Below are 27493 nucleotides of genomic sequence, written 5' to 3'. Positions count from 1 at the left end.
CCCAGAACGGGGAGAAGGGCAGTGGCCACTGGTGCAGGGGCAGCACCATGAGATGCCGGCCGAGTCTGAGGCTGGGGGCCTGGCAGAGTGGCGCTCACTGAACGCGCCCACCCACAGGGCCCAAACCAGCACAGGAGCCAGAGGGCTGGAATCTCAGTCTTTATTGGCTGCAAGGCTTCACACGCTCAGGCCAGTGCCAGGGCTCAGATCTTGTTGAAAGCAGCAATGTCAACGCTCTGCACCTGTGGAGAGGGAGGCTGGTGGTCACACAGAGCCCTGTTTCCCAAAGGCCCAAGCGCCCACGTGCCTGGCCAGAGGTTCACTTGGGACACCCCAGGCCCCTACCCTGTGTGGGCCCCTCACTCACGTGCTCCTCGAACTTGGTGATCTCCTCTTCCAGCAGGTCCGTGCCCACCTTGTCGTCCTCCACCACACACTGGATCTGCAGCTTGTGGATACCGTAGCCCACGGGCATCAGCTTGGAGCCCCCCCAGGTCAGCCCGTCCAGCTGGACGGAGCGCACGCAGGCCTCCAGCTGGGCCATGTCCGTCTCGTCATCCCACTGGGGAGGAGAGGGGAGGAGGGCTGGGTCAGAGCCCGCTCCCGCCATGAACACAGTCTGAGTTTACTCCTGCCCTGCCCGGCGCTGATCCCTCCAGGACCACAGGGCACCGGGAGGGGAGGGTCAGAGGCGAGCCACTCACAGGCTTGACGTCCAGGAGGATGGAGGACTTGGCCACCGGGGCAGGCTTCTTGGCCTTCCTCTCGGCGTACTGCCGCAGCCTCTCCTCCCGCAGCCGGGCCGCCTCCTTGTCCCCCTCCTCGTCGCTGCCGAACAGGTCAATGTCGTCGTCCTCGTCGTCCTCCGTGGCGGTGGCCACCTTCCTGGCGGGGGGCTCCACTTGGCGCATGGGAGACACGTGCTGCCACACGGGAGGGGAGACTGGGACCCATGCAGTCAGGACCCCAGGCCTCTAGCCCTCCACTGCTGCCTGGGCCAGCCCACGTGGGGGCCGGGAGCCGGGAGGGCCTCCTGCTCCTCAGTGCCAGGCGTGGGTCCCTGGCGGGGGAAGGGCCCTCACCTGGGTCTGCGGAGCTGTGGCCCGGTGGGCGGGCGAGCTCTTCTCTAGCGCACTCAGCCGGGCCTCCAGCTTGGAGACAGCCTGCTGCAGATCCTGCACCACTGCGGGGGCAAAGGGGATGCTGGTCAGGCAGCAGGGGCTGGGGTGGGGCCCCCCCGCCCATCAGGCCCAGGGCCTCACCCCCTCGCAGGCTCTGGTTCTCCACTTCCAGGCTGGCAATCCGGATGACCAGCTCACTGGGGTCTCCACCGGGCCCGCTGGAGGCCCCAGGGCCTGAGCTCTGCAAGGCAGGGGGCGAGGAAGGGCTCATACCCTAGCCTGCTCCTAGGGGTCCCCCCCATTCACAGCCATTCTGAAGCAGAGCCCTAAGCTGGATGAGAAGCCCATCAAGCCCCACGGGGTCCGCCGGCCATGCTCCACCCAGGCAAGGGGAGAGGAAGCCCTGCGAGCCTGAGGCCACAGTGGCATCCAGCCAAGCACAGGACGGGAAGCAGGAGCCCAGGGCGGCCCCAACGTGGAGGCAGCGCAGAGCTGAGCCATGGCTGCCACTGCCTGGTGGGCGGCAGGAAGCAAAGGACTCACAGCTCCAGGGGCAGCCAGACCCAGCGCCTCAGGAAGACCGAGCAACACAGCCTCGAGCTGGAAACAGGAGGGGACAGCAGTGGAGGAGCCCACCGGGGGCAGGAGGAAGGAGCATGCCAGAGCAGGGGGCAGCCACCCTGCAGCAGCCAGGGCCACACACCTGCCTGCCTTTGAAAGCTCTGGGTGGCCCAGGGACCCTGGCCTGGCCACCAGCCTCCTCTGGCTCCTCCCTGACCGGGAGCCCCCGTCATCTGACCCAGGCAGCACTGCCCAGGGAGCTCACGCACAGGATGCCACAGCTCAGGCCCAAGTTACACCCCAGGGGCCTGCATGCAGGCCATTCAGCACCCCCTACACCCCAATGCAGTGGCTCCAAGGATGGTGCACAGTGCACCTGGCCCTTTCCAGAGGGCTGCTGCCCTCCTCCAGTGTCCAGTCAAGATAAAGACCTGGGGCCCGGGGCCTGGGGCCCACCCACCAAGCAGCCGTAGGGAAGCCATAGGGGTGGCCTCCTCCCGTGGTCTGCACACCCCCAGGGCACTTCCAAGGTGAAGGTCTCCAGAGAGGACAGGCTGACGTATGCCTGGCTCTCTGCCCTGGGACCAGTGGGCAGTGCTAAGCTGACACCGTCTCCTAGACCCACCAGCTCCCACTACACAGAACTCCCAGCAGAGCTGGCCAAGGGGCGCTGCGTGGCTGGGGAAGGAGCACTGACCAGCCCCCAGGACCAGGGTGGGCTCTGCTCACGCCACCGCCCTCCTCAGATCAACCCAAGCGTCCACCCCCAAGCTCCCGCTCTGCTTAGTAAATGGCAGCCCCGCCCACCCACAGCTGACCACCCCTGCCGAGTCTCAGCCGCCACCACCTGGCACGTGACCTCCTCTCCGGCCTACTTCCCACGGCTCAGCTCCCAGGACCATTCCCACTAAGAAGGTCCAACGGCTTCCGTGGCACAGGGATGAAATCCAGGACCAGCTGTTCCCCACGAAGCCCCGCCAGCCCCCGCCAACCTGCACTCAGGCCCCACCCCCTCTCAGCAGGCTTCCCCAAGGCCAGGCCGTCTCTCCCGGTGGATCTGTGCCCGCTAAGCAAAGGAACCAGGTCCCGGTGCCTCAAGGCGGGCTGGAGCCTCAAGCCTTTGCCCTCCTGTGCCTGCTGCCTGGGCCCAGGGACCTCCCGACACAGCCCCGGCAACACCACCAAGTGAGGACCAACTGTGGACGGGTCCCGAGGATGCAGGCTCTGGGCGGGCGAGGCCCCACCTGCTGCAAGGCCAAGAGGAAGTGGCAGGGGAGAGACCAGGCTGTTGGGAGGCCGCAGGCAGCCACCTGGTGGCCTCGGGGGCAGTGACACACCAAGGTTCCGAATCCGGAACCCTCCATCCCGGCCTCCAGCCCTGTGCCTGGCACCACGTGCAGTCCCCAGGAACCTCTGGAATCCCAGTGTCTGCTGAGCCCCCTCTACCCAAATCCAAGCATGGGCCTGGCCAGTAGCACCCTTCCCGGGTCCGCTGGCAGCTGAATGGTGTTCCTCTGAAGTTCATGTGGAAGCCCCTGCTGCCAGGGCCTCAAAGTGGGAGGTTATTTGAAAATGGGGTCTTCGCAGTGGTAATCAGTCACAATGACGTTATTAGGGGGGTCCTAATCCAATGACCGGTGTCCTCATGTAAAAAAATTTGAACACAGAGAGAAAACACAGGAAGAAAACAGCCATGTACGTGCCAAAGAGGAACCGACCCCACCACACCCTGATCCTGGACTTTGAACCTCCTGATCGTCAAAAGATAAATTTCTGTTGTTTCGGTCACCTGGTCTGTGCTGCTTCATTATTACAGCAGCCTATGCAGACCAGTCCCCAAGCCCTAACAGCTGCCCAGGTGCATTCCCTGAAGACCGGGACCCCGAAGCTGACCCCAGCAGCCAGGGCCCTGAGGCCCAGTGGGGGAAGGGCCCTGAGGCCCAGTGGGGGAAGAGTTCTAACAGCCTAAGAATCTCCAGGGCCGCAGCCCCAGAGCTGCTGAGCCCCTGGCTGCAGCCTTCTGAGCACTTGAGCCCAACATGCCTGGCCTGAGTGCAAAGACCTCGCACCACCTAAATCCCGTGGCTGCCTGGTCTGAACTTGCTCAGGCAAGCAGAGGGTGGCAGGTGGGATTTGCGCCTAATGGGCAGAAGGCAGGGCAGCAGCATGTGGGGGCCAAGTATAAAGCAGGGCCTGCTGGGCAGACAGTGGTGGCACCACTTCCTGGGGGACACCCACCCAGGGCCGCCCAGCTGATGGCCAGGAACCAGTATATCCGAGCCAGCTGTGGCAGGCAGGAAGTTCCCAAATACGTCCCCAAACCCTGTAAGAAGATGACCTCATGTGGCAAAAGGGACTCTGCAGATGTGATGAGATGGAGGATCTGGATGTGGGGAGGCCACTCTGGATTATCCAGGTGGGCCCAGTATCATCACAAAGGTCCACATAAGAGAGAAGCAGGAGAAAGAAATGTGACAGAAATAGATGTCAAAGTTCGTGACGCTGCTGGCTAGAAGCCATAGGCCAAGGAATGTGGGCAGCTTTCTCAAAGGTGGAAAAGGCAAGAAAATGGATTCTCTCCTGGAGTCTCCAGAAGGAACACAGCTCTGCTGACACGTGGCCCTCGAGGCTGGGACACCACTCTGTAGCCCAGACAATCCTCTGAGAAGGAAGGTGGGGCAGCAGGGCTGCCACCCCAAGGGACACACCGCCCCCGCCAGGCTGGGGACAGACTGGACGTGACCGTTTCCCTCTCCTGATCTCACGTGGGACCTGGAGCCCGAGCCGCGCTGCAGGGCCCCTCTCTGGGCCTCAAATTCAAGATGGTGGTGACTCTATGACTTGGACTCAGCACACCCTGTGAACCCATCTCTCCGGGGAGGGCCACGCCTAAGAGGGAAGGGAGGAAGCACGGCACGCGCCAGCCCCTCACACGCTCGGAGCAGGGAGCGAGCAGGAAGGAAAAGGCCTCAGGCCTGGTACCACAGGAGCGGCCGTGGCAAGGTGGGGAGTCCCGGGTGAGCGCCAGCAAGCTCGGCAAGGACGTCTTCTCCCGGAACCCAGCCCCGCACGCCGCACCCCGACTTCGCTCCAAAGGGGCAACATCATCAGCGGTACCGGGGGAAACGCCAGGCAAGCCGTTTGGTGTGAGGGCGGTACTCACTCCGGCCAGGGACTTCTGGATATTTTCTCTGGCTCTCGCGATGTCACGGAGGATCACGCTGGCGCCGTTCTCCTGCAGATGGTGCAGAAAAAACAACTCATTAAAAAAAAAAAAAAAAAAAAAAATTTAAAAAGCCAGCCTCGTGTGGAGAGAGCAGGAAAGCCCTGCACAAAACAAAAGCTCACAGGGCTGAGGACGGAAGAGGATGGAGTCCTGTGGCCCTGACGACAGGGCCTGAGGTGCACGCGGCCTGCAAGGCCAGCCGGGCCACGTGTCGCAGGCCCTGATGGGCACCTAGAGATGCTGGGAGCGCCCTGCCCACATGAGACCCAAGAGTAGCTCCAGCTCCTCGGGAGCCAGCCAGCCGCCCTCTGAAGAGCCAACCCCAGCACCTGCAGCAGGGCTACCTGGGCCCAACGTGCCATGTCCCCCTGTGCTGGCACAGACACCCCGAGACCCCAAGCGCAGCTGCCCCTACCTGGCGTGAGGAGCCGGCCACGGGCCCGTTCATCTGCTCGTAGAATTTCCTTTCTGCATCATCATATTTGAACTTGTCAAACCAGATCTTCTCGTGCACTAGAAAGTTTGTGGCCATTTTTCTGTTGAGAGGGGAGGAGTGACTAAGACAACCTGGCCGGGAGGAGGGGGCACCTCCTCGCAGACCCCAGGGCTGGCTTGCACAAGTGCCCCTTCCGACAGCCTGGACCCCGAGGGTGCAGGGCAGGCCGTCCTGGTCCTTGGGTGACAAGGGCTCCAGGCCCTAGGGCAGAGCACCAGAGGTTCTCAGCTCGGACCACAACGAGCCTGCGAACCCCTCCCCCACCCCACGCGGGCTTCCTTCAGTGCTAAGGCGGGTGGTCCTCAGGCCAGTCCCCAAGACCAGCAGCTCTCAAAGCATGGCCAGGAACCTCTGGGAGTCCCCAAGGTCCTCCCTTTTCCAATCGCACAACTGTTCAAGGCTGGATTTATCACACAATATACACCAACAGACAATGCACAAGCAGGTTTAAGAATCCAGCTGCCTCCTATTAAGCCAGACACAAGATTTGCAAAAATGTAAAACAAGGCCACTTAGTTCACTGAACTTTTTTGTTACAGGAAAGTTATTTCTTGCATAAATATCATTAACGTGTAACAAGCTTGTTATTATTTTTCAACAAATAAGTGCTTCTGCATTTAATTACTAATATAGGAAAAACTAATAGACAAAACAAAAGCTCTTTAACATCACAAGACCAGCAAGTTTGAGAACTGCTGCTCTAGACCAGGGCCTGGCAAACTCCAGCCTGTGAGCCAGATCCCACCACTGTCCGTTTTTGCAAGTCGCTGTATTGGCACGTCTTCAGTCTGCTGCTTTCCCACCGCTCGGCAAGGCGGGGGAGCTGCCACGGACCTGGGCCCAGAGCCCGGAACTCTCACAGGCGACAAAGTCTGCTGACTCAGGACCGCCCTGTCCCTCACCAAGCGCAACAGAAAAGGGCCCAACCTCACCAACTCTCTTTGCTGAGGATCCCAGGCCATCACTGGACCTCGCCAAGTGTCCCCCCGGGACAAGGGAGGTTGAGCCCCGTGACTCTCCTCCACCCCACCTCGAAGAGGCATCACTGAACAGTTTCAGTTCCATGCCACCCCACGCACACGTACTGCCTGATGGGGAACGCCCCCCCGGCAGTGGGCCCCACACCCTGCCCCTCGCACCGAGGCCAGGATCCCGTCAAACCAGCACATCCAACCCCACCGAGGAGCCGAGGGGCTCCAGCCGGGAGTCTGGGGTCCAGGGAGGTCCCTCCACGTCCCCTCTGGCCCCACCTGCGGCCCAGGGTCTCTCCCCACTGGGGGGCCCCCAGTCTGCCCTGAGTCCGTCTCTGCCCGCCTGCCTGAGCCCAGTGGGCTAAGGGATCCCTTCCATGGCCAGGCTCTGGCCTCCAGAGACCAGCTGGCACTGCATAAAACCACTCTGGGGGCCAGACCCCTGGGTCCACAGGCTGAAGGCAAGTTGGCCTCATCCAGTGGGTGTCTTCCAGACTCAGGCCGCTGGACCGGCCACGTGCTAGAGCACCTGAGACACCCACCTCACCTCAGGTGGTTCTGGACAAGGAGACGGGGGAGACAGCGGGACGGGTAGGCAAGCGGCCCAGTGGGGCTTGGGGGCCGGGAGCCTTCATCGCTCCCCTGTCCCATGACAGTCAGGGGAGACTCTGGAAGTTGCCTGGCCAAAGGGGAAACCCTGTGCAAGACAGATTCAGGCCCACGTGGATCCCTTCCCTCCCCCAACTTGGTGGGGGTGACCCCAAAGGCTGCAATGCCCCAGGGGCAGATAGCTATCCCTGCCCGACCCACTCCAGCATCCAACTCAGCCGGTCCAGGAGTCTTGGGAGGAGCCCCGCCTGGGTGGGGGCAGGGAGGGGAGCACGCCGGCCACCCAGCCCGGCCCGGGGAAGCCCAGGCACCCGCCCGGCACGTTTTCCCTACTTGGGTCTCAGGCTGGACATGGAAGGGCCAGACCGGGCGCTGGGTCGGTGAACCAGGGACGGAGCTTCGAGGCGCCAGGCCATGCGCAGGGCCTCGGCGGCGTGGTGGCGGCACTCTGCGCTGTCGTAGGCCGGCTTGCTGAGCCAGGGGGCCTCAGCGTCCTTGTGCAGGAAGTACCGGTAGGGCAGGGCAGAGGGGGCCTCCCCGTCCACCCGCCGCGGCCCGAGCCGCCGGCTTCCCATGGCGCTGCGGCCCCGCCGGTCTCTCCGGCCGTGCCGGGCGCCCTCAGCCTGACCGGCTCGCTCCTGCAGGCGCACCTTCCCGGGGGGGTGGCCGTCAAACAGGGCCTCGTAGAAGCCCCTCTCGGCCGCGTCGTAGCGGGGCTTCTCCAGCCACACCTCCCGCACCAGCGCCTGCAGGCTGCCCAGCGGGGGCTGGCCGTTGGCTGGCGGGCTGGGCTGGCGGATGAGGCGCAGGTCGGGGGCGGCCGCCCACTGGCCCGTGTCGGGAGCCCCCTGCCTGCCACTCCCCTCCGCGGCCAGCAGCAAGGCCTGAGACCACTCCACGAACGCCCGCTCAGCCTGGTCAAAGGAAGACTTGTTAACCCAGATGCCCCAGGTCACGTGGTGGCAGGCCACCTGGCTTCCGTGGGCGCAGAGGGCCCCAGGGGCCAGGGCGGGGGGCTGGGCCGCCTGGGCGGCCGCATCTGCCAGCCTCTGGTGGTATGAGGTCTCCGCCTGGTCGAAAAGCGGCTTGTCCAGCCAGACGTGGTCGGCTGAGAGGCCCACGAGGGCCAGGTCCGCCTGGCTGAGCCAGCCCTTCGGGGAGCGCTTCCTCGGCTTCTGCAACGGCTTCTTCCCGGGCTCGCTGCTGCCGCTGCCGTTGCCGTTGGGGGCGTCCGCCTCCTCGGCCTCCTCCTCCCGGCCCGGCCCGTTCACTGCCAGTGCCTCGGCCGGGGGCTGCTGGGCGGCGGCTCTCATGGCCTCGTGCTCGTAGAAGCGCCGCTCGGCTTCCCCATACTTCTGCTTGTCTTCCCAGACCGTCTCCAGGGCACAGGAGGCCTTCCTGCTCCTCATCTTCCACGCAGCGTTAAAAAGCAAGCACAAAGGGCAGTTGCAACACCGCAGGCCGTGGGCAGACGGCGCCCCCGTCCCCCCCGCTCGCCGCCCGGATGGGGTGCCCCGGGGCAGCATGCACGGGGAGCTGGGGAAGCAGTAAACACACACGAGCACAAAGCGCGTGCTGTGCTTGTGTGTGTGTATTCTAACTGTAACACTTGTCTTTTCTCATCCAGCATGTACCCAGGCTCTCCAAGGGGGCCCAGAGAACACTTTCCAAACCTCTTTGGCTACAGAAACCTCTTCGGTGAACCCCGAGAACAGCTGCCAAATAAACACAAGACGCACTCAGCTAATTCAACTTTTACGTCAACAGCAAATGAGTTTTAGGATAAGTGTGTCTCGTGAAACATTAGAGACTCACTTACTCTGAAAAGTTAGTCGCTGTTCATCTGAAACTTTAACTGGACGTCCTGTGTTTTTGCTAAGCCTGGCCACCTCCCTGAGGCACTGGGGCTTCTGTTTTATAGAAATGCACTTGGTGGTCTCAGAGGATGGCCCCGCTCCTGGCACACTCTGCCTAATCTGAGTCCCCCACCTGCACGGCCACACCGCCATCCTGAGCAGTGCATGTTCCAAGGGAAGCTGGAGGGTCTTAGCCAAGAGGCACCTGGGAGCAGAGGGTGGAGTGCCCACCCCTGCGAGGCCACATCAGGGGAGACGCCAAGGAGCGAGTGTCTAAAAGGGAAGGAACCCAGTGGCTCTGGCAGTTAAGAATCAGGTTCCCTGGTCAGCGGCCGATGCCTCCTGACCAGGAGACAATCAACTCACACCCGTGGGTGCACCTAAACTAAAGGGACCATGTGGGAACCTCCGCGTCCTGTCCTAGGACGCGGGATCCTCCCCGCATTCCAGCGCCTTTTGGTGTAAGGGGCTCCGCACACCTGCCACTGTGGCTACTGGATAAGCCTCTGTCCAGAAGCCTGAGCTCAGAGTAGCCCTCGTCCCCTGCGGCCCCCGTGCAAGACTGAGGGCTGCTGGGCCACAGGGCGTGCGCGGACAGCCACGAGGCGACGGCCTCGGCCCTGCCGCTGGCACAGGGCCCCCCATTCTGTTCCCAGGCACGGTGCTCCGTAAAGGCTAGCCCCCTTGCTGGGCAGCCCAGAATTCTACAGCGGCCCCTATTCAGCAGAACCAAGGGGCCTGGGCCACCGCAGCCTCCGGCTAGAAGCAGCTCAAGCCCAGAAAGCCCTGGAGGCCAGTCTGCTCTTAGGGTGCACCTAGGGGTCCCCGAGCTCACACCTGGCTGGCCTGTTCTAGAGAATGGCCTTAAGTAGCACAGGGACTCCTCCCCTCAGACCCTGCTCTGGACCCTGCACCCGCCCAGAAGCAGAAGCACCAGGCCGACTGGCCCGGGGCTGAGCAGCTTGCCCTCAGGACAGCCCCAGCGTCTGCTGCTGCTGCTGCGAGGTCACCTGGTGCAGCCTAAGCGAGGGCAGACCCGCTGGGCCCTCACCCCAGGAGAGGAGGCCCCCAGAGGGGGCAGACTTTCACCCCGGGACAGCAAGCCCTTCCTGCCACTCACCGCAGGGTCTACAGCCCTTCCCTCACAGCGCCCCGACCAAAACCAAAACCCAGTTCCAATCACCCCGGGACGTGTGGGCCAAGTCCTGACCGACCTGGGACTTCAGGGAGACTCCCCTTTGTGCTCTGAGGGGCTCGCCGGGCTCTCTCACGGCACCCGACGCAGGGGCGGAGGCCCAGGCTCGGAGAGGTCCCTGACCGCCCCCTCGAGCCTCCCTCCCCGGGCCAGCAACACTTACCAAGGCCAGGCTGACTGCAGAGGCAGTGCTGGGGGGCGGGAGCCCATGCCCAGGAGGTGGGGCATTGTGACATCACCCACTGTCCCCGAGGGCTGCAGGCCTACCAGGCTGGGCTTGTCTGCCCTCTGACCTCTCCGGCGGACCCTCACGAAAGCAGCGCAGCGCGGGTCAGGGCTGGTCTGGCCCCTTCAGCCCTGCCCACCAGGCTGACCCCCCAGTGCGGAAGCCCTGCGTGAACCTGGCGGCCTAAACGCTGTCCTCGGCTCCTGACATCAGACCAGGCTCTGCTCAGAGCTCTAAGGGCCACAGTTCGGGGGAGGGGAGGCCCCTTCTCAAGATGCCCGTGAGCAAGGGACAGGGCCTGAGACCAGGGGCTGGCCAGGGCGGCGGCACCCTGCCCTGCCCACAGGTGTGGAAGGTGCACGCCAGTCCTGACCTGCTCATGGGGTGCCCACCCTATTGCCCGGGCAGGAACTGGCTCAGCCCAGGAAGGCACTGAGGCCACACCCAACAGGTCCAGACAAGGAAACCGAGGCCGGCAGCCTGGCCCCGGAGGTGTCAGGACTCGCCGGGCATGGTGAGGGCTGGGCTGGGGGTCCCCTGGCTCGGGTGAAGGGGACACAGGAGCCTGGGACGGGCAAGTACTTACTTTCGCTTTGATCTCCTAGGACAGCATGAAGAGAAAGCAGCAAAGTTAGAGGCAGTCAGACAGGGTGGCCCGAGCAGGCTGGGGGGCCTTCTCAGAAGCTGCTCGGTGAGGCGGCGTGGAGGCAAGTTTGGTGGGGAACAAAGGCGAGCACTGGAGCGAAGACCCACCACCCAAATCCCAGGGGGCAGCCGAGTCCGCGCTCAGGGCGGCGCTGCTCCTTCGTCACTCGAAATGGGCAGATCCTGGGGTTCCTGTTAGCCGGAGCCAGGCAGCCCCGGGAGGCCCCATCTGAGCTCCTCACTGAGCTGAGCCAACCTGGGGAGGTGAGCCAGCACCTCGAGCGCCCCACTCTCCACGTGGATCCGTGCTGTGGTGGGCTCCCCCCACCCCTGCACTGCCACTGGGTCCGGACCGCTGGACCAGGTGTAAGACGACAAGGACCTGGCTGAAGGTCTTGGCGGCCACCCAGCCCCAGTGCCCACGCCGGACAGGGCCTCTCCCTCAGCAGGGCCACTATGGGGGCGAGAGGCCACGTGGGCAGGGTACGCTGTCCCCGCAGGCCGGCACCGAAGGGTGCACAAGAGGACAGACGGGGTGCCCAGCCCTGAATCCACAAGAGGTGGCAACCAGGAGCTGAGGACCCAGTCAGCCCTGCCACCTAGGCCCCTGGCCTCCCCTATCTACCCCACACCGCGGCCAGCGCGCCAGCATCAAGTCACCCCCCGGACAGGGTGCACGAGGTGTCCTGCGGGGCAAACAGAGAGGCTAGCAGGTAGGAGACAGGCGTGCACGGAGGTTCCGCGCAGGCTCTCCGCAGACACCCACCAGAGGGGCTTCTTAGCAGGTGAGGTTCCCGGAGGGGGCGTGTGGCAAGGCTCTGGCGGGAGGAGGGCTCCCCAGAGACACCGCACAGGAGCGCTGTCACCTGGGGAGGCGACCACAGACAGCTGAGGGCCGCCTGGTAAAGCCAGTGCCAGGATGGGGCCAAGAGCACCCACAGGGCTGCTGGAGGACGAGGCCCCCAGGACAGCCGGCACAGCACCCGACATCAGAGGCAGGGGCCCACCTATTTCCTTGCGTTCCGCCATCCCTGAACGCGGCCCTGAACGCTCCCGTGCTCCTCGGGGCCCATCTCTCCCAATAGAAGAACCACTCTGAGTCTGAACGCTTTCCCGCAAGGACGCCACCAGGGAAGCACAGAGCTCTCGGCTAGGGCCCGGGCGTCCTACAGGAGCAGTCGGGTCTCCCTCTCCCGCGCCTTCTCTCCCCAGTAACAGTGGAGCACAGGGCGCAGAGCTCACCAGAGCTAGGACCCAGCGGAAGCGGTCCCACCCTGTACTCCGCACCTGCAGGGCCAAGAGCGAGCTGCCTGCCACTAAGGACCAGCCCTGGTGCGTAAAGCATGTCAAGACCGCTCCCGTAAGAGGGGGCACTGAGGTGTGGGAGGCCCTGGAGGGATCACGGCCCACCCAGCCACCAGGACCTGGGGTGAAGGCAGCGAGCAGCTCTTCCTCTGCAGCTCCCCCAGCCCTGCGCCCTGTGAATCAGCATTCCTGGCTGTGCTGAGGGACTTTGGGGGCTGCGGAGTCCTTCTCAGCCTCTGCCCAGCTGGGAGGGCAGCTCTTGCAGTGCCAGTACAGGGAATCTGGCAGCAGTCCCCGACCAGGATACTCCTGGGTGGAGGGTCCTGAAGGTGAGGACATGGCCTGGCAGAGCCGTGCCCACCAGTCTGCCAAGAGGTCCCCGTGAGGCTGGGTGAATGGGGAAGGTTTCTGGGAGGGGTGAGGGTTGCCCCCTCCCCCGGCTCCGTCCTCCACACCTCGTTCTCATCCTCCAGACAGTCTCAGGTAACCAGGTGCCCACATGACCCCATCGCAGTCACACACACGCAGGGGCTCCCAGGTCATCCACCCAGGGGTCAAAGCTCTCTGCCCCCCTTCCACAGGAAGTGGGAATCGGTGTGAGGGGTGGGGAGATGGGGCCCCTGGCTGGCGTGGCCTGGACCAGTGCTGCACAACAGAGCTTCTATGCGTTGCAGTGTCCAAGAGGATGGGGTGAGCACTCAACATGCTTCAGCTGATGAGAACAAGCCGAGTAGTGGGGCAACTGCATGGGAGTGATGCCCTCTGCTTTTCTTTAGAGGCGAACTCCACAGCCCCAAATTCCTACTCAGAAGCTTTCCCACCTCTGACTCCTGGACAGTCCAGCCCCACTCAGAAATGCCAACCTGTCCTGCTGGCAGGGACGGGGGCCGCTGCACCCCAAGACTCAGGCCTCACACTGCGGCTGCCCAAGTCACCCCACCTGAGGCCCAGCCAGCGGCATGACATCTGTGCTACAATATCACGGCCGTTGGTTCTATTTCTATCCCAGTTTGTGGTGCCCTGGTCTATCTACCCTGACCGCCAGGTGCCTGTGCCCCCTTCCCTAGGGCGGCTCCAGCACTGCACGCGCCTCCTCAACCATTCTGAGTACACTTGACACCTCACACAGCTGGGAGACGGGAGTGGGGTAAACTGAGGCTCCGGGTCGGTGAGGTGAGAATCTGGGACTCCGTGTCTCATTCTGATGCCTGTACTTCACACAAATGTCACACTGCCCCCACTTCGAATTCACACGTGCCATCTTAAAACAGGGACATAGGGCTTCCCTGGTGGCGCAGTGGTTGAGAATCTGCCTGCCAATGCAGGGGACACGGGTTCGAGCCCTGGTCTGGGAAGATCCCACATGCCGCGGAGCAACTAGGCTCGTGAGCCACAATTACCGAGCCTGCGCGTCTGGAGCCTGTTCTCCGCAACAAGAGAGGCCGCGATAGTGAGAGGCCCGCGCACCGCGATGAAGAGTGGCCCCCGCTTGCCACAACTAGAGAAAGCCCTCGCACAGAAACAAAGACCCAACACAGCCATAAATAAATAAGTAAATATATATATATAAATAAATAAACCCAAAGTTTAAAAAAATAAAAAAATAGATGTACCACTCAAGGTTTGAGCTTTAAAAAAAAAAAAAAAAAAAAAAAAAAAGGGACACAGGGCCAGGGCTCATGCCAGCATTTCCTGCCTGCCCTGGAAAAGCTGATACCAGAGCACGACGCATTGGAGACGTTCTTTGTGTCCGCCTATTTAGGATCACCTTCAAGAAACCTTCATTCACAAAAACACTGGTCAGGCATGTTTGCCCCCCAGGCTCCTCTAAGGGAAGGCACAGCAGCCGCGCTCCAAGGTGAGGAGATGGAGAGCTGCAGGGCACCCCGGCACTGGCACGGGGCCCAGGCCTGACCGCCCCGCAGAGGTGGCACAGAGCACCAGCTCCTTGGAGTCTGTGCGCCAAGCTTTCTCAGGGAACACCTACGCTGGAGCTGGGCACGGGCGTGGGGCTCAACCCACTTACGGTTGAGGGCTCCCTAGGAGCTAGGGGTGTCGGAGCTGCTTCTGAGGCAAGACCGGGTCCTTCCCCGACCTAGGCCAGGCCTACTCCCTCACCAGTTACTTGTCAGGGTTAATCTGCTCTCGTGACAAGCAGGGACCACCCCAAAGTTCAGCCACACAAACAGCTCTCTTGCTCCAGGGTGGCCCTTCACTCTGCAAACCCTGTCGTGCTGGTCCCCGCCCCATTCCACCCCCTTGGCTCCAGGACAAGCCTTTCCCTTCTTCGTTCCACTGAAAGTGCCCACTTTTCAGGAAGGCATCCTCCTCCCCTTCAGAGACTGGCTTCGACATCGCCTCCTGCCCGGATCACCTTACCCAAATCCAGACTCTCCATCCCTCTCAGAGAACGCTGTATTTGAGTCACCCAGCAATCACACCGTTATTCTTCTCCAAGTTCATGAGCTCTCCAGGTTCCACGAAAACTGGGCCCGTGCCTGTCCCCCAAGCCCAGAGCCGACGTGAAGTACGCGCTCCACAAACGTCGACAAAAAAAGGGGGGACTACAGGCCCAGGTCACAGATGGGCAGACATCCTTGTCACCCACCGGGGCGGGGGCCAGCGCGGCCCCGACATTCCCGCAGCCGCCCTGCCGCCTGGGCAGCCGCAGGGGTCCGGCCGGCACGTGGCCCGCGGGCTCCGCCCCTCTGCGCGGCCGCGAGCCCGCACCCGGCCCCGCGCCCGGGAGCCGGCCTGCCGGCGGTTCTCCAACCAAATACCCGCCGGCGCAGCGCGGGCCGTCCCTCCCCCGGGCCCCGGGGCCTGGCGGCGCAACCCGCGGTACTCACACGCCAGCCAAGGACGCGGCGACCAACGAGGAGGGCTCAGCGGCGCGCGACGGCAAAAAGAAGGGAGGGCCGCGTTGGCCGCGCACGGGAAATGAATCAGCGGGCTCTACCACGCGCCGGGACGCGGGGGACGCGGCCCGCGCTCACGGCCCGCTGCGCCGCCTGGGCCCTCCGCGCGACGCTCCCCGGGGGTGCGAGGACAGAAGACAGTGGGAGACCCCCGCGGGGCTCGCCCTTTCCCGGAGGAGCTGGAGCAACCCGCCGGGCACAGCGCCGCCGGCTCCCGCCCCCCTCCGCTGCAGCTCCGGTGGACTCGGCGGGCCCGGGCGGGGCAGACCGGCCGGCACGTGCCGGGTGACGTGCGGCGCGGGGTGGGGCCGCGCGGGGCCAGCGCGCCTGCGCGCGCCGAGCGGGCGAGACAAAGGGGAGGGCCCGGCCGGTCCCGCCCCCAGCGCCCGCCCAGCGCGGCCGGCCGGGCGGGCGTATGGCCCCGGTTCCCGCGCCCCCGCTGCCGCTGCCGCCGCAGCCGCAGCAGCAACCATGTACCCCGCGGGACTCCCGGCCGGCCCGGCCCCGCGCCGCGGCCGCCGCCCCCCGCCCGGGCGCCCCGCGCAGTCGCCGCGGCCCCCCGCGCCCGCCCCGGTCCCCGCCGCGCGGCCGCCGCCCCCCGCGCCCGGGCCGCGGCCCCGCGTGGCTGTGAAGATGGCCTTCCGCAAGGCCTACTCCATCAAGGACAAGCTGCAGGCCATCGAGCGCGTCAAGGGCGGCGAGCGGCAGGCCAGCGTGTGCCGCGACTTCGGCGTGCCCGGCGGCACGCTGCGCGGCTGGCTCAAGGACGAGCCCAAGCTGCGCTGGTTCCTGGAGCAGCTGGGCGGCGAGGTGGGCACGCAGCGCAAGAAGATGCGGCTAGCCAACGAGGAGGAGATCGACCGCGCCGTCTACTCGTGGTTCCTGGCGCTGCGCCAGCATGGCGTGCCGCTGTCGGGGCCGCTCATCCAAGCGCAGGCCGAGGCCTTCGCGCGCCAGATCTACGGGCCCGAGTGCACCTTCAAGGCCAGCCACGGCTGGTTCTGGCGCTGGCAGAAGCGCCACGGCATCTCCAGCCAGCGCATCTACGGCGAGGCCGAGCCCCCGGCCACCGGCCCCGCGCCCGGCCCGCCGGTCAAGCAGGAGCCCGCGCAGCTCACCCGCGCCGGCCCCCTGCCCGACCGCGCCCTGAATTCCCCTGCCCCGGCCGAGGGCGGCTACGGCGACGAGCAGATCTACAACGCCAACGTCACCGGCCTCTACTGGAAGCTGCTTCCGGAGCAGGCCGCGCCCCTGGGCGCGGGGGGCTGCGGCCGTCGCTGGCGGGGCGACCGGGTGACGGTGCTGCTGGCCGCCAACCTGACCGGCAGCCACAAACTGAAGCCGCTGGTCATCGGGCAGTTGCCGGACCCACCCAGCCTGCGCCACCACAACCAGGACAAGTTCCCCGCCTCCTACCGCTACAGCCCCGACGCCTGGCTCAGCCGCCCCCTGCTGCGCGGCTGGTTCTTCGAGGAGTTCGTCCCGGGCGTCAGGCGCTATCTGCGCCGCAGCTGCCTGCAGCAGAAGGCTGTGCTGCTGGTCGCCCACCCGCCCTGCCCCAGCCCTGCGGCCAGGATGCCCACCTTGGAGGAGAGCGAGGAGACCCCCAGGAGGTGCCGGCCTGAGCCCCTGGGCCCTCCGGAGGAGCTGCAGACCCCCGACGGGGCGGTGCGGGTGCTGTTCCTGTCCAAGGGCAGCAGCCGGGCGCACATCCCCGCCCCACTGGAGCAGGGGGTGGTGGCCGCCTTCAAGCAGCTGTACAAGCGGGAGCTGCTGCGGCTGGCCGTGTCCTGCGCCGGGGGGTCCCCGCTGGACTTCATGCGCAGCTTCATGCTCAAGGACATGCTCTACCTGGCCGGCCTCTCCTGGGACCTGGTGCAGGCAGGCAGCATCGAGCGCTGCTGGCTGCTGGGCTTGCGGGCTGCCTTTGAGCCCCGGCCGGCGGAGGAGTGCGCTGGACAGCCAGCTGGCCAGGCCGAGGAGGCCGCGGAGCGCAGCAGGGTGCTTAGCGACCTCACGCACCTGGCAGCCCTGGCCTACAAGCGGCTGGCGCCCGAGGAGGTGGCCGAGTGGCTGCACCTGGACGATGACGGGGGGCTGCCCGACGGCTGCAGAGAGGACCCAGGCCCCAGCCGGCCTCCCGTGCTGGTCCCTGGGGCCCCTCCGCCCCCAGCCAGCCTGCCCTCTGTCGCGGCGGGAGGAGAGGAGGAGGAGGAGGCCGCCGTGCCCTCCGCTGGGGAGGCCGTGCGGGGTCTGGAGACAGCTCTGCGATGGCTGGAGAGCCGGGACCCCCGGGAGGTAGGGCCGCTGAAGCTGGTGCAGCTTCGCTCACTGATCAGCATGGCCCGGAGGCTGGGGGGCATCGGGCCCTCTCCTGCAGTCCCTGATGATGGGGTGTGACCAGGCCAGCCCGAGCAGCCCCCAGTGGCCTTTCTCCTGCGGCACTTGGAGGGGATACACACAGCCTCCCCGTCTCTCCTCCCCTCCCCTGGGGTGGCCTACCCGGCCCCGGCTCGGGGTTGCAGGGATCCCAGCCCAGCCTGGCTCAGAGGAGCTCTGTTGGTGAAGGGCCGTCCCCTCCACTGGCGCCCGCGTTTCATGTGGGGAGGGAACAGAGGCCGCGGGCGCCTGCTCCCCCTCCCTGGGCAGGCGCGCACGTGGGGTCTGCGGTCTTAGCCAGGTGCCGTCCCGTGCAGGCCTGGTACACACACCGCAGCACTTCTCAGAGAGCAGGTGGCTGTGCGCCCACCCTGGCCCCTGGGGGGCTGAGGCCTCCAGCCCTGTTCCTGTCCGCACCGCCCAGCTCTTGTACCGGACGAGGGCCCGGCGCTCCCATCCCTTCCCACCACAGCCATGCGGTCGGTCGTCTCAATGGGAAGCACACCACTCGTTTTGCTTTTAGCGCATTAAGTCTGTTTTTAACAGATACTCTTCAGGGACCCGGGGTGGAGGGCTCCGTGGGCTGGGAAGGGAGGATGGTGCCCGGCACTCGGGGCCTCCCAAGGTTCTGGATGCAGCGAGGGCTGTAGGTTTCTGTTCCACTCGGATTTAACTTTCCTTAAGAAAACATTCTGAACAGCTCTCTTGTTCCGTGGGGTTGGCGAGCACTAGACCTGGGCCCTGGTGACCAGTGGCCGGGCCAGCGCCCTGTGCCCCCACCAGCCACAGCCCACTTTGTCCAGCCCCAGGGCCCAGAGCCATCCCGTTTCCCTGGAGCAGCCCTGTGGCACTGACGGCCATGCCAGGACAACCCTCAGTGCCTTAGCTCCCCTCCAAGGCTCCCCTGCCCAGCCTGCCCTCAGGCTTCTCCCCGGCTCCTGGCACTTCCCAGGGCCCCATCAATTAGGCTCCTAGATGGCACAGTTTGTAAGGAGAAAGCAAGGGCTCTGTAACCGTCCAGCTCTAGATTCAGGATCCTGCTGGTGGCCTGAGGCCGAGAGATACCCACCCAGGCCTCCCAGGGGCTGCCCTGCAGAGATACCCAGAGCCCTTGTGAGGGGCAGTGGGGCTGGATTTGAGGTGCTGCCTGCCTCAGCGCTCTGCCCTCATCCTCACCTGCCCCATCCTCCTGGTGGTCTGAGACTGCAGAGGCCACAGACAGGTGCTGTGTTTGCAGGAGGGGAGGGCTGTGCACGGCAGTAGGACGGCTGGGCGCCCCCAGAGCAAGGACACAAACTGTTCCTTGGAACCACCCCCAGTAAAAAAAAAGAACAAAAAACCCCCCCAAACCACGTATGTATGTGTATGTCAAATCTGAAAGCTGAGGAACAGTATGTAGGATTTGGGAACAAGAGAAGGGAGTCTTGGCTAGCCAGGCCCGGGCAGCAGCCTCCAGCCGCACCTGCTGGGGCCCACCTGGCACCTCCACTTCCATCTGTGTCAAGCCTGCACACCTGCAGGAGCCTCTGGCGGTCTACGCTGGCCCTGGGTCTAACCAAGCAGCTGCACGGGGCTTCAGGATGTCTTGCATGTTACACCACCTGCCTCTCCAGCTGGTGGTGACCCAGGGACCCAGGCCGGGAGCTCCTGGTCACGATGGCCAGCCTGCTGGTCCTCTGCCCTGCCCGGCCTGCCTACAGTGGCCTGTGGAGAGACAGACCTCAGAGCCCAGGTGGGCACCAGGCGAGGGTGGCCTCTGGTAGCATCATCAGCGCTGCCCCTCTTGCCAAGTCTCCTGTCTCAGCCTTTAATCCTCTTGTACTCAGGAGCCTGGGCAGGGAGACTGCAGTTGGTATTGGGAACCGGCTATCAGGACAGGACCTCCCACCTCCTCTCCTCGTGGCGCCAGCCTCGTCCCTTCTGGGGAACCAAGGCTGCACCCCAGGAGGTGACTCTGGCTGGTCCCCACGGCCCTGGATGGGCAGCGCGGGAACGAGGCACAGCGCAGGCTGGCCTGGGGCCTTGAAGAGTTAGGGGGCCCGTCAAGGGTCTGGGAGCTGCTTCACTTTGCTGGGCTGGGGACTACCTCACCCAAGGGCCTCCGAAGGTGTCCTCTCTAGAATGGGGGCACCGGTGCCACCGGGCCCTGCACATGAAGAGGGCGGCTCTGGCCCCAAATGCAGCCCCAGCAATGATCCTTGTGACCCTGGGCCCCATCGCAGCTCTGGCACAAGGTCACCCACCTCCCTGGGCTCACCTCAGTGTGAACCACAGGGCAGAGGCTTCCTGTGGGAGACGCCAGTATGTCTCTGCAGGAGAATGGGTGAAGTGGCCTCACTGCCGTTACCTGCTGGGCCCGGGGCGTCTAAACAGCTCCCTGGTTTGTGCTAAGGAGAGTAAGGCTGTTGATGGCACCGAGGGAGGGGGTCTTAGTTGCTGCTCGAATCCCTTCAACAGCCCCGCCTGCAGAGAGCTGGGCGCCGTGCTGGGGACTGGGTTTCTTGCCCTCGAGGATTACACGTCTCTTCTGAGGGTGTGGGACCCCTGTGGCCTGGGAGGTGCTCAGGGACACAGCCACCATGCTCTCCCCATCCTGTTCACAGCCCTCTGACAAATCCTCAAGGCGGTGAAGGTCACTGATTCCAAAAAGCAGCCCCCGGTCAGTCACTGTCAGGGCTGGCCCCGTGGGCTTGGTGGTAGGCACAGCAGGAAAGCACTGCAGGTGGAAAGGTGAGCTTGAGGCTTCTGCTGAAACCAGCCCACCTGGGGGGTTGGGAGGGCAAGACCAGGCTGCAGCATCAGAGGGAAACTGTATGAGGCCAGACTTGCCCGAGGGGCCTCACGCTTGGGAATGAGCCCCCAGGTGACAGCGGGACCGAAGATGGAGCACTGGAGCGCGGGGCAAGAGGAAGGGGGTGCCCTCCAGCGGGGGCGCGGGCCTCCTGGGACCCCCAGCCTGCTGGCCCAAGAGCGGGTCAGGATCACCAGGGGAGCCCCGGGGGCAAGGGTGGTGAAGTGGGCTGTGGGTGCTTGCCCTGTCGAGGGGCCCTTTCACAGCCAACCTCACTGACAGCGGAGGTCACCGGCCAGATGGGCCCAGCGCGCTTTATAATAAAGTCTGGATGTGCCAATGTCACATGATCCCTGTTCTACTCTTATTTTTGTAACTCTGTTTAGTGCTTGGATCCAGAACACCTGATTTGAAAAACAGGAGGGTACGGAAAAGGGACATAGATGGAAAAAGCTCACATCCACCAGCTTCTGAGAAAAGTAATTTCAGCCTTGCAGCATAAGGTGAAGAGACTTGGCCGGCCAGCGAATGGGCTGCAACCCTGCCCCCAGCCCCAAGCTGCCGTTCTTGGGTCAGGCCCTCTTCACCTGGCATTTCCTGTCACGGGCCATCACCAGCTGGGCTCACCGGGCACCTCTCATTCAGGAGGTGACCGCCTAAGGGCAGGGCTGGGCAGAGTTGCATCTTCTGCTCCCCAAGCCGAGCCCAGCCTGGTCCTCAGGGATTCTGTTGGAAGATACATGGCGGGGACCCATGGACGTACAGCTGAGGGTGAGGCTGGAGTGCTGGGTGGGGGGAGGGGGAGCCCACCCTTGCAGAGCTCTCGGGTGATAGGAAACCCTGTCCCCAGACCACCTGCACCCACAGCTCCGAGTCTGAGCCCAGTATCCTGGGCCTTGGCTGAGACGTGCTTCCAGGCGCTTGGAATTTGGTTTTACCAGCCTCCAATTAAATATTGGTTGCTCCATGCTATAGGACAACGTCTTTATTCCCGATTCAAAAGTGAAAAAAAAGGTGCCGAAAGGGACTTGGGCTGAGCCTTCTAGCAGGTGGAAGGGCCAGGGTCAGATGAGCAGTTGCTGGCTGAGGGCCAGCCGCCGATGAAGGCTGGAGCGGTGGGGGGCTCAGGGCTGTGCGGGCAGCGAGGGGCAGGCTGCCGCATAAGCCCTGTTTACAGACGGGGGTCACTTTGCCGCAAGCCTCGCAGCTGGTGGGTGGAAGGAAGGGGCTCCAGCGCTGCGGCCCGTGTGGGGTGGGGAGTCCCCTGTGAGCCCTGGGCTGCAGGTAGCCTGTCCCACACCCGGAGGCCCCTCGTCCTTGCTTAGGGCCCCAAGTTGCTGGCTTTCCTGGCCTGTTGGTCCTTTTGCGGACATGCTAAGAACCAAATCCTGCAGTCAGAGGCCAGGCCATGGGACCCTCCAGGACTCTTGACCCAGGGAAGGGTCATCAGGACCAGCTCCACCTGCCACTTGCCACGAGCTTAGGGTCTGGAGAGGGGCCCACACCCCGCTGTGTTCCCCACTGCCCAGGACCTGTCCTCCACCCATCCTCCCAGACCTCAAGCAGCTCCTCCACCGGCCTGCAGGCTGGAGAGAACCCGAGTCCTCGGGAAGGGGCTGGGGGGGTGGTCATGGCCTGCACCCAGTGCCTGCGCCCTACTTCCTGCTGAGTTCCCGGGCCCGGCACGTGGCAGCCTCCACGGAGCTCATGGCCGCTGCCCGTAGCCCGCCCTGCTCCAGCGCGTGGAGCCCATAGATAGTGGTGCCGCCCGGCGTGCACACGTCAGTCCGCAGCTGAGCCGGGTGCTGCCCCTTCTGCAGAAGCATCTTGGCCGTTCCCTGGGGAGAGTGGCATTGGGGTGACTCGGGGGAGCCCAGCAGCCCCTCTCAGCTCAGCCCCACCCGCACCCCCGCCGCCCCATCTCAGCCCAGGCTGCTCAGGCCTGCTGTCTCGCTTCCCACAGCTCCCAGGAGGCGTGCTGCCCCCTCCCCTTCCACACATTCCCCCAGGACCGGGCAGCAGGGTCTCACCAGCAGGGTCTGGGCGGCAATGCGGTGCGCCAGGCCACTGGGCATGCCCATCTTGATGGCTCCTTCGGCCAAGGCCTCCGAGAAGGCGCACACCTGTAGCAGCGGGGGGCGGGGACAAAGCCAGCACTCCCCTGGACACAGAACCCAGCCTGCAAAAGGCTGGGGACCCTCAGGAACAAGGTCCGGCACACCAGCCACCAGAGCCGAGGCCAGAGCTGAGGGGTCTGCCAAGGGGCTGGCCTCAAAGGCCCGGGAAGGCACGGATATGGGGTGGGCGGCGCACACGGGGAGCTGGGGACCCAGCTGGGGAGCCGTGGGGTCAGGGGCTGTCAGGGGGGCTCCACAAGGCCCCACTTGGCCGAGGGAGGGCCGGCCTGTGAGGACAGGGGTTGGGGTGCGGGGACCAGACCACACTCACAAAGGCCACACCGCTGCCACTGAGGCCAGTGTGGACGTCCACCTGGGCCTCGGGCACCTCCTCGCACTGCCCGCAGGCCTCCAGCAGGGTCCGCAGGAGCCTGGCCTCGCTGCTCCCGACATGGCGGCCCCGCGCCATCACCATGGCACCCTCCTGGACCACGCAGGGCAGGTTGGGCGAGACCCGCAGCACTCGCGCCATCGGGGGCAGCAGCTGGCGGGAGAGAGGCTGCGATCAGGGCGGCCGTGGGATCTGGCTGCCGGGCAGGTACACGCCGGGCCAGCGCAGGCTCTCCGCTACTTCCCGGGCGTCGCGCCCTAACCCCAGGTGGGAGGAGCCCTAACCCCAGCCCCCTAGCTGCCTGTGCAGGCCGGCTGAGAGGCTGTCTGCCCCCCAACCCACCCATCCTGGTTTCTGGAAGGGCTGGACCCAGGCTGCAGCCAGTCTGGGATGGCAGGGGTGGGAGGCCAGCAGAGCCCACCCTGGGGCCAGAGCCTCAGCCCCTACTGCACCCCGACAGGCCACCCACCTCCTCCAGGGTGCTCAGGGAGACCCCGGCAGCCACGGACACCACGATGTGCTCAGCGGTGATCACAGGAGCCACCTCCACCAGGACAGCCGGCAAGATGTGGGGCTTGGTGGCAAAGAAGACGAGGGAGCAGCTCTGCAGCACCTCCCGGTTGGAGTGGGTCGTCTGGCAGCCCAGGGCCTGCAGCAGGGTTGCCAGGACCAGGCCCACGTCAGCGGGCATCCTCCCAGACCACAGCCCTCCCTGCCAGAGCCCACCCTGCAACCCCATGGGCCCCCCATTGCAAACGGCCCTAAACCTAAAGCCCATCATGCGCCCAGACCACCCGTTCTCGCTCAGGATCCAACCTCAGATGGCCCTGATGTCAGCACCTCCTCGACCCCTCTGATCCCAGTGAGTGCCCGTGACATTCCTGCCCGTCCAGCATGCACACGCACACGCGCACACACACCCCTTTACCCCACCCTGGCCCTCCACAACCTTGACTTTCCTTCTGGCCTTTGACCTCCCCTTCCCCAGCCCAGCCCGTCTCGAAACTTTAGCTAAGTAAGCAGCACTTCCCTGGCCCCAAGGAGCCAAGAGCCATCTGAGCCCTGGGAAGCCTCCACTCAGAGGAGCTGCCCGGCTCACCCGGAATCGGCAGAGGTTCCTGTCCGTCGGCGCGCTGGCCAGCACGTGCTGAGCTTCCACTTTTCCTGGAAGGAAAGGCAAAGGCGGGTAGGGGGTATCAGTGAGGATGTGGCGCGGGGAGAAGCCAGCCTGGTGGGCCCCTTACGGCACGTTTCTGAGGCTCAGCCACACCTGGGCCATGCTGAGCCTCTCCAAGAAGCCAGGTGCTTGGCGGGGCCGCTCCACTCGGCTGGGACCAGGCAACCAGCTTCACTTGATTCTACTCAGCAGTCATCGCTGCCCACCTGCTGCTGCTGCTGAGTCCAGACGCCCTGCTGGACACAGGGGCCAGGAGCTTGCCTTGTCTCGTGACGACACAGATCCCAGGGATCCCTGTCTCTGGGAACGGGAAGGCTGGGGAGGGGGCATGGTGGGTAGGGAGGCTGGGGTGGGGGATGAGCTTCCTCCAGAGGGGGGGTACATCTGTACGGGGACATCCAAGCAGAGGCTCAGTGCCCGTTTGGTAGAAATCCTCTACAGATCAGATTTCTGTAAGGTCTAACAGGAAGGCAGAAGTGCACCCCACGGCCTGAAGAGACGGTGGCAGCACTGTGAGACTCCGTGCAGCCGGGGAGGCAGGTGATAACTCCAGGTTTTACAGGTAAAACACCTGAGACTTGCAGTAAACTGTTTTCTGATGATTTTGACCTTCCTAGACCTTGACATATGGCTGAAGGCAGAAAACCAGTCCATATCTACATATAAAGGTTTCTAAATACTGTGGAGTATGATTAGGACAGCATCTCCATCCCTGCTGTAAGTGGTGCTCAACCGAGGATGATTTTGCCCCCCCCCCCCCGGGGACATTGACAGTGTCTGGAAACATTTTGGCTGTCACAACTGGGGTGTCACTGACATCTAGTAGGGAGAACCCAGGCAAGGGGCTAAACAGCCTACAACGTGAAGAATGGAGAATGTGGCCCCAAATGTGCACAGTGCCGGACACCAGGGGTGCAGCCGGCGAACAAACAGAAAGAAGAGTCGGAAGCTCAGAGCGGTCAGGCAGCTCGACCGAGGTACGAGGTTAGGAAGTCGGCAGGAGATCCCGCGCTCTAAGCTAGGGCTGTCCAAGAGAAGTATCGCTCGAGCCACACACGTTACTTTACATTTTCTAGTAGTCTTATTAAACAAGTAGGAAAAAACGAATGAATTGTAGTACATTTTATTTAACTCAGTGTAGCCAAAATGTTACCCTTCCAACACCTAATCAATATTAAAAGTTACTAAGATACGTTATTTTTTGTTGGGATGCTAAATCTTCCAAATTCGGCGTATATTTTATTCTGTGCGCTCACAGCACATCTCAACTCGGACGTGGGGACGGCCGGCGCTGAGCCTCTCCACCACATCCCCTCCAGCCGCGCTCCCAGAGAAAGCAGAGGCCGGAGGGACAGGGTCCGCGTGCCACCCTGGCCCACACCCGCCGGCCAGCTCCACCCTGGGGCCCCTGCGCGGAGGGCCCCGTGCTGCCCGGGGCTCCGCGGGGCAGGTGAGCTATGGAGAGGTAAGCCCGTCCCTCCCACACAGGCCGGTGTCGGACGCCCGCTAGCCCGCCGGCCCGGGACCCCACGCGCCCCACCTGCTTGGATGAGGCCCTGCGCGATGGCCTCCGCCATGCGGCCCGCGCCCACGAAGCCCACGCGCCTCGGGCCGGACTCCGCCGCCACCGACGCCGCCATCTCGCCACCGCGCCCCGCCCCGCCCCGCCCCGCCCGCGCCCTCAGCGCCGCCAATGGGCTACACCACCCTGCACCTGCCCTCGTCCATTGGCTGCCGAGACCTCACGCTCCGCCCCCTCCCGCGGGCTCCACGCTCTATTGATCGCTACCAATTGGTCTCGCCCCTTCGCAGCTCATTGGCAGGAGAGATCTAGGGCGAGGAGGGGCGGGACGCGGCGCGGGGCGGGATGGGACGCGGCGCGGGGCAGGGCGGGGCGGGGCGGGGCGGCGCGGCGCGGCGCGGGGCGCGGCGCGGCGCGGCGCGGCGCGGCGGGGCGGGGCGGGGCGCGGCGGGGCGCGGCGGGGCGGGGCGGGACGCGGCGGGGGGCCAGAATACTGTATTGGGTCCTGTCCTGAAGTGTGAGATTTCCCAAAGCGCAACTTGAGCTGGTCTTTTAAAGGCGAAGGGCAAGAAAGGGTGGGGGCTCCTCTGGTCTTGTCCCAGAGGTGGGTGCCTCAGGCCTGTTTCTCTGGGTGGGAACAGAGTGCCTTTGGAGCCTGCAAGTGGACTTGGGTGTGGAGGACAGGGTTGCCTGGTCAGAGCTTGTGGTCAGCTCTTCCCCAAGCCGCAGTGGGTCCGGGTGACAGCATAAAATTGGCACAGCCAGTGAAATGCGGGAGCAGGGGTCTGCTTTTCTGTTAAAGGAGGTCCTCAGGCCAGCCTGGATTCTGGTTTCTGAGGGCCTCTCAGGGAGCTGCAGGGGAGACCTTCGTGAGGCCTAGGTCCCCAGCAGAGACCTGGCCCCTCTTGCTGGTCCTGTGGGAGACGGAGTGCTTGGCCAGGGACCACCTTAGAGACAGAGGGGGAGGGTGGGTGTGGGTGTGGGCTGTGCTTGTAATTTTTGATTGACATGGGAAAAATAAGGTTGAAGAACTAAGATTGCAGTTTTTAAGACTTAATTTTAAAGATGTTTTATTTTCTTTAAACTCTACTTTGACACGTTTTAAGCTCTTCAACAATGAGATCCCTTCATTCCTTCAACGCTGCCCCTTCAGCGTGAGGGCCCTGCTCTGGGCTGGGAACGAAGGCCACACAGCAGTGGAATGCAGAAACCCCTACCCTGCAGACCTGCATTCTGGCTGGAGAGACAGCCCCTCTACGATAAACACACACACCCCATAACCCAAGGGACAAGTCAGGACACACAACCACTATTTGTGTCCGGCCGGGCATGTCCAGGCCTCTCTGCCCTGCCCTGGGCCTCCTTCCCCCCGTTCTCACTTGGCTGATCCAAGCTCCAACTCAGGGACCACCAGCTCCCCCTCTCCCTGAACGCCCACAGGGGCAGACCCTTCACATTCACAAGGGGCTGGCACCCAGTGGATACAGCGTGAAGGGCGGACCCGGTCCTGGAGCTCCAAGCCCTGGGGGGTGGGGGAGGGGAGGTGTTTCCAGAGGAGCAAGCAGGTGGGGTGGGCCTCAGAGAGGAAGAACCCCGTCAGCAGAGACCTAAAAGGTGGGGAGGCACTGACGTGAGAGGGGCAGGACTGGCCCCTGGAGAGGCCCGTGGGCGGGGGTGGTGGTAACACATGCAGTGAGGGATCAGCTGGACACAGGGACAGAGGTCGGGACTTGTGTGCCTGGCACAGGGAAGACCGCCCATGGCGCCTGAAAGAACAAAGGAAGTAAGGAACGTGGCAGGCGCACCTGGGGCCAGAAGAAAGCTGGGAGTCACTGGTGTGAAGATAGCAAAGGGTACCCCGGGGGAGAGGGGACCCGAGAAGCGGTGGGCCCCGGAGCCAGGGAAGGTGCCTGGGTCCTGGGGGAAGCACACCCAGCACTGACTGGCTAGGCGGGGGCCGGTTGGTCAACGGGTCCAGACGTTCCTG

General features: G+C 64.2%; 3 protein-coding genes across 6 annotated transcripts; 1 reads left to right on the top strand and 2 right to left on the bottom strand.

The window, feature by feature from the left end:
• Nucleotides 1–146: 146 nt before the first annotated feature.
• EEF1D (eukaryotic translation elongation factor 1 delta) lies at nt 147–15194 on the bottom strand. Of its 4 annotated transcripts, XM_082364577.1 has the most exons (11): nt 14586–14624; nt 10848–10862; nt 7318–8393; nt 5324–5444; nt 4846–4917; nt 1665–1721; nt 1263–1362; nt 1083–1183; nt 705–923; nt 368–562; nt 147–242 (listed from the first exon to the last, which is right to left on the bottom strand). In XM_082364577.1, the coding sequence occupies exons 1-11, from the start codon at nt 14607–14609 to the stop codon at nt 204–206; spliced, it is 2019 nt and encodes a 672-aa protein (XP_082220703.1). In that variant the 5' UTR covers nt 14610–14624; the 3' UTR covers nt 147–203. The 4 variants fall into 4 exon arrangements, with proteins under 4 accessions (XP_082220703.1, XP_082220704.1, XP_082220705.1 ...); XM_082364578.1 differs by lacking the exons at nt 7318–8393; nt 10848–10862; nt 14586–14624 and adding an exon at nt 15061–15194; XM_082364579.1 differs by lacking the exons at nt 1665–1721; nt 7318–8393; nt 10848–10862; nt 14586–14624 and adding an exon at nt 15061–15194.
• Nucleotides 14673–17529, top strand: TIGD5 (tigger transposable element derived 5; the record flags this gene model as incomplete). The annotated part of the gene is made up of 2 exons (XM_082363204.1): nt 14673–14738; nt 14857–17529. 2 exons carry the CDS (start codon nt 14673–14675, stop codon nt 17527–17529), a joined length of 2739 nt encoding a protein of 912 aa, XP_082219330.1.
• Nucleotides 17530–21269: 3740 nt separating this feature from the next.
• Nucleotides 21270–25675, bottom strand: PYCR3 (pyrroline-5-carboxylate reductase 3). Its single transcript, XM_082364589.1, has 6 exons — nt 25525–25675; nt 23907–23971; nt 23277–23456; nt 22748–22960; nt 22330–22422; nt 21270–22137 (listed from the first exon to the last, which is right to left on the bottom strand). Exons 1-6 carry the CDS (start codon nt 25622–25624, stop codon nt 21955–21957), a joined length of 834 nt encoding a protein of 277 aa, XP_082220715.1. The 5' UTR covers nt 25625–25675; the 3' UTR covers nt 21270–21954.
• Nucleotides 25676–27493: the final 1818 nt, after the last annotated feature.

This window comes from Balaenoptera borealis, assembly GCF_965194805.1.
Source record: "Balaenoptera borealis genome assembly, chromosome: 17".
NCBI lineage: Eukaryota > Metazoa > Chordata > Mammalia > Artiodactyla > Balaenopteridae > Balaenoptera > Balaenoptera borealis.
The sequence above is the reverse complement of the archived record's forward strand: the minus strand, read 5'-3'. Positions and strand labels throughout refer to the sequence as shown.

What these genes read in the sequence shown, in the direction of transcription:
- EEF1D (XM_082364577.1), bottom strand. Translation starts at nt 14,609, where the DNA reads ATGGAGAGTCTGGATTTGGGTAAG. An exon ending in TGGCCGGCTCCTCACGCCAG is followed by an intron (nt 4,918 to 5,323) that starts GTAGGGGCAGCT and finishes CACCATCTGCAG; the next exon opens with GAGAACGGCGCCAGCGTGAT. An exon ending in TCCAGAAGTCCCTGGCCGGA is followed by an intron (nt 1,722 to 4,845) that starts GTGAGTACCGCC and finishes TCCTGTTTCCAG; the next exon opens with CTCGAGGCTGTGTTGCTCGG.
- PYCR3 (XM_082364589.1), bottom strand. Translation starts at nt 25,624, where the DNA reads ATGGCGGCGTCGGTGGCGGCGGAGTCCGGCCCGAGGCGCGTGGGCTTC. An exon ending in GGAACCTCTGCCGATTCCGG is followed by an intron (nt 23,457 to 23,906) that starts GTGAGCCGGGCA and finishes ACCCTGCTGCAG; the next exon opens with GCCCTGGGCTGCCAGACGAC. An exon ending in CCCTGAGCACCCTGGAGGAG is followed by an intron (nt 22,961 to 23,276) that starts GTGGGTGGCCTG and finishes CTCTCCCGCCAG; the next exon opens with CTGCTGCCCCCGATGGCGCG.